General features: G+C 34.5%; 1 protein-coding gene across 1 annotated transcript; it reads right to left on the reverse strand.

Annotated features, from left to right (window-relative positions):
- Positions 1-2,234: 2,234 nt before the first annotated feature.
- LOC149200571 (uncharacterized) lies at positions 2,235-3,253 on the reverse strand. Its single transcript, XM_089399598.1, has one exon. The coding sequence runs from the start codon at positions 3,249-3,251 to the stop codon at positions 2,520-2,522; it is 732 nt and encodes a 243-aa protein (XP_089255724.1). The 5' UTR covers positions 3,252-3,253; the 3' UTR covers positions 2,235-2,519.
- Positions 3,254-5,377: the final 2,124 nt, after the last annotated feature.

Here is a 5,377-nt window from a genome sequence, read left to right on the forward strand (position 1 = left end):
CTCATGATTTGAAATTTTAAATCGATTTTAGTAGCATTTTGGTTTTCATCTTGGATTTTGCCTCTACAAACTTAGGACTCTATAGAGTTTTGATAGATTTAGGAGTGCTAATTCCATAATCAAAGGTGGCACTACATTCTAATTTTGGTATCCTCCTATGGGTTGCAAGTTGAGTTGTTGATTTCATCAAATTGGAACCGATTGTTTGAATGCCAATTCATTTGTTTGAATGTTTTCTTGATTGAGTGATTATGTTCAATCTGTTTGTGAGAAACTTTTGATATATTATATCTAATAAATCTCCTTCCTTAAGGGAGTTTGTATTTTTTGTGATCTTCTAAGCTATTCAATATCTCCCCAACTAGAGAAACCCATACCAAAATTTGCAAAAAAAGAAACCATTTAAGGCATAGTTAGCTAAGGAAGTTGAAGCCACAATGTTGAGCTAAGTTAATCTAGACTTAAAAATATAATTTAGTTATTATTTTATGATTTTTTATTATTTCACTAGTGTAAGTTGCATAGTAAGGTAACTTTTTTAAATGTTTATTTACATTTATCGTACATTTAATTTATGTAGATGCACTAGTTGGAAACCAAATTTCTTAAAATTACTTCACCCTATAAATAAAAAAAAAAAAAATATATATATATATATATATATATATAATAAAAAATTCACTAACCCATTCAACCTGTAACAAGTAAATCTTTATGTTTATGAGAAATCACATAGTATTTCATTTGTCGACGAAATAAATATTAAAAAAACAAACAAAATCATCTAAAATTAATATATATCTATATATATATAATTCACTAACCCATTCAACCTGTAACAAGTAAATCTTTATGTTTATGAGAAATCACATAGTATTTCATTTGTCGACGAACCAACCAGTGTGGTTCATCATCAGGACAAGATTTAGCTATGCATATTAAATAGTCAGAGCAGAACAACCAATTGTTATGTTTCTTAACGACTAAATTGACTAACGGTTAAATTTGACCAGGAAAATGGCTAGCTGGTTAGAATTAGGGGCATAACCTTTATTTAATTCAGTTAATTATTAAATTGATAATTAGTTATATTTTTAAGTAATTTAAAATAATATATATATATATATATAAACAAATTCTCAAATAAAATTATAATATAATGATTTGTTTTAATATTTTTAAATTAATTGAATAAAAAATATATTTTTTAAAATACCCCATTTTAAAAGTTTCCTTCTGTTTTTTCAACCTATAAAAATAAAATTTTCAAATAAAAAAAAAAAAAAAAAGCCTATCATCTCATTTTTATCAAATAATAATGATAAATACCATCAATGTCATAAAATTAGAAACCCTGGTCATTTTTGTTAATCCCATTGAGTCAATTCCTTAATATTTTAAGTAAAATAGTGGATTGTTCGAAACCTTAAACGGTTACTTTGCCCCCTTGCTTTTTATCATTCACCATTGTTACGGAGACGCTATAAGTTATGAATATAATCCACAAAAAATTTAAGTACTCGCTGTCTGTTATGTTGCATCCAACAGAGGATAAAAGTACAGAAAGCTAATGGAAAACAATGCATCAATTTTTTTATTTTAATTTGAGTGTGGTTTATGGAGAGATCCAGATATTGGTGAACGGTGACTGCTATGTTTGTGTGCGATATTGGTGACCGGTGACTGCTATGTTTGTGCGGAAATAGTATTTTAGGCATTTTTCCTCTCTTTGCCTTAATTATGGGGCTTAATTCCCAGGGTATTGAGGATAGCTGAGTTTCGAGTATTTTAAGTATTTTTTCTCTCTTCCCCTAAATTACGGGACCTAATTTTTAAGGCATTGAGGATAGTTGAATTCGGAATATTTTAGGTATTTTTTTTCTCTTTGCCTCAATTATGGGAATATTTTAGGATAGTTGAATATTTTAGGATAGTTCAATTCGCGGTGGTTATGTTCAAGAAAAGAACATAGAGGAGAATTGAACCAAAGATTAAGATTCTTGATTGAGAGATGCTTTAAGAACATTAACTCAAAAATAAGATAAAATGATAAAATCAAAATAGATGACAATCAAGATGAAGATGATTGCAACTTTACAGATAGATATTCATTCTTATTAGTAAAATTTACAAGACAATCATAATAAGGATGACTTCAAACTTACAAATAGATACTCTGGTCCTGATGCTTAAGTAACACACAAAAACTTACCTATAGTCCTAAGTCTAAAATAAGAAATAAAATAATAAAATGAATAATCATTCTTAAAGATGGTAAATTTGGAAATATTTAGAAATCTTTTTAGGAGAGTATCAAACAATTGACACCCTTCTTCATTATCAGATTCCTAAATATTTCCAAAATCTATCGGATTCTGGAATATTTCTAAAATCTACTCTTCACATACAAATACCACTTCACGTGCAAATACCACCAGATTCTAAAATATTTCTAAAATCTACCCTTCACATACAAATACCAAATACCACCCAATTTCTAAAGCATTACCATTCTTTCATCAGCTGAGCAGCCCAGTTATTACTCCATTGATGATTGACTGAACCAAAGCAGCTGAAGTCTCCGTTTTACCGCCAGATGTGCTGCGACCGATGGATGCAACTCGATGAATACCATGGTCTGAAAGTCCAAAAATTTCATTTTTAGCGCAGCTCGGATCCACATAAACCTTACACGTCACATCCTCGCACCGGTATCTCCAGCCACCACGAGCGATGTAACCATCGCAGGCGCTGCAAGTGTATGCTTTCCCCTTTAAATCACCCGTCACAATATTGAGTTTGTGATTTGCGTGCCCACCATAGTCGAGTATTTTAGGAAGCGCCATACACAAGGGATGGAGCCTTGTGTTATGCCTTTCAGTTTCGAACACAAAACCTTTAATCACCTCGCAGCAGGCACTGCAGTGATGCCTCAGAAACGTCTTGGGACGAAACTTGATGATCACGTCGCTTCGAAACGGGTGTTGGATGTCGTCAGGGAGGGCGGCGCAGACCTCGTGCAGAGTGAAATTCATACAAGAACCAGAAGAAATCTTACACTTGTAACCCCTGTTGGCTCCGTATTCTTTGCATCCGCTGCATGTGTACGCCGGAAGAACCTCTAACAGCAAGAGCTCATGCTCATGCCGGTTAGCGTTAAACAATACTTCCTCCGCTACCTTTCCCTCTCTCTCTCCCTCTCCCTGCTTTTCATCATCTCTGGCTGTTCGATTTGAATTCGGCTCCGCCATGAAGGAGGCGCACTCTCAATTAATGACACACCTATTTTCTCTCTCACTAAATGCGAAGGTCGACGATATTGGGATCGCTGGGCCACAATTATGACTGCACCGGCTTATTTATATAAATTGGGGGAAGAGCAGGTTTCAACGCTCGTGCTATATCGCTAATAAACAGTGGTACAACTGGATGTCCTTTCGAACTTTTTAATCAATTCATATCATCAAGTTATTAATATATATTATATATTAAAATATTTTGTAACTATGAAATATTTACTAAAATTCACTGATTATAATATACATCAAGTGTGAAATATTTATTAAAATTGACTGATTATAATATACATCAAGTGAGAGGTTGGTATATGTTAACATCATTGATTGATTCTACTTGTAATAAATGGAGGTCAAAGAATACCAAAATTATTTAGATTTTTTTCCCCTTCCATGGTTTAAGAAAAAGAGTTAGTTGTATAATGAGTATGTATAATTAACATTGGCAAAGACTAGTTTCAAAAATAAATATATTAATCAATTTTTTAAAATTTAAATCAAGCTTATTATTATTTACTATATATTAATCTTTTAATTAGAGTTTAAAATTACTGTAATCTTTTAAGTTAAAAAATAACAATGAATACAATATTATGAAATTGACAGCTTTGAATTTACATGAAATTAACTAAATTTCATATATATTAATATGGTATCACTATGAAATATTTGGTAAACCTGAGTGATCATAATCTCCATCACATAAGTAACATTATTGATTCGATTAATACTTATAAAAATAAATAGAGGTTAAAGAATAACAAAGTTATTATTTTCCAGAAATCCAAAATCCAAAAATCCAAACTTGTGGATATCCAAAATCCCCATAAGATTATTTTTTTTCTTTCGTTGGTTTGGAAGAATAAAAATCTAATGTGGGAAAACCTCCAAAAGTGGAATTGGTATGGGCCGGGGATATGTGCACTATGCAGGGAAGCGGAGGAGAGAAATTTCCACATATTCCTAAAATGTCCTACGAATGTTCAGGTCTAGAAAAATCTTGTTGGTTTTATCATTTTCCCTTATAATCAAATTGATAATATTACTCATTGCTTGAGGTGGTGGAGCAATCAAAGTTCAACATGGCAAAAAATCCACCTTATTTTCTTTTGGGAGATCTGGAGATGGTGAAACAATATTATTTTTAAAAATTTCGGAGAAAATGTTATGCAGGTGTTGGATCACATTATCAAATGGTACTCTATTGGTACACAACTAGGCATGGGGCCTAAGAAAATCATTCACAAACAAACTAGCCCGAGGATGGTCTACCTGACTGGTTTCTTTGACGGGGCAACACAAAGGAATAGATGCGGATGTGGTTTCGTGATTGCTTTATCTCAGGAACATGAATTTTGGGTTCATTGGTGTCACGCCCATGAGTCGTGTGTGTGATGTGCGACGCGTTGGGGCGACATGCCCTTGGTTAAACGTAAAGAGTTGGCTTGCGACGAGTCGGTAGGTGACAAGTCGGTGTGACGAGTTGGTGAGCGGGTGAGTCAGGTGCGGCGTTATGCGATGTTGGGATGAGTTTGCGTGCGATGAGTCAATGGGGAGATGAAAATTTGGCTACGTGTAAAACTCACAGAGGTGACCTTATACGATGAGTGGTCAGGTAGGTGGACCCAGCGAGGCAACATGAGGGGGCGAGCTGACCTTGAGTGGGGGCATGGACAGCCGAGTTGGAATGTCAACCTGGGTAGACCGACCCACGTTATAACCATAGTGAAGTGTATAAGTAACTGGACGCATGGATGCAGAAAGGCATAAGCAAGAGCATCACATGTCATACAACTTGGAGTGTGAAGGTGTCAAGGCATACGAATGAAGGTCGAGGTGGAGGCGGGTGTACAGATCGAAGCGCCAAGGTGAGGAGAAGAACCAAACGAGCACAACGACTAAGCGGAACCGCAGTTGAGCAAATCAGGTAGCAGTGGGGCAGGTCTTCCCTCTAGTGGGGGATATGCTCATGTGAAAGTCAAGGAACCTAATTCATATGACAGGACAAGAAATCTAAAAACTCTTGGTAACAGTCTATGGCATATGGATCAATACTTGGAATGTTTGGCGATGTCTAATGA

The sequence above is a fragment of the Pinus tabuliformis genome, chromosome 2_1, assembly GCF_031772625.1.
Source record: "Pinus tabuliformis cultivar Carrire ecotype Pingquan chromosome 2_1, CPIR1, whole genome shotgun sequence".
Taxonomy (NCBI): domain Eukaryota; kingdom Viridiplantae; phylum Streptophyta; class Pinopsida; order Pinales; family Pinaceae; genus Pinus; species Pinus tabuliformis.

What these genes read in the sequence shown, in the direction of transcription:
- LOC149200571 (XM_089399598.1), bottom strand. Translation starts at nt 3,251, where the DNA reads ATGGCGGAGCCGAATTCAAATCGAACAGCCAGAGATGATGAAAAGCAG.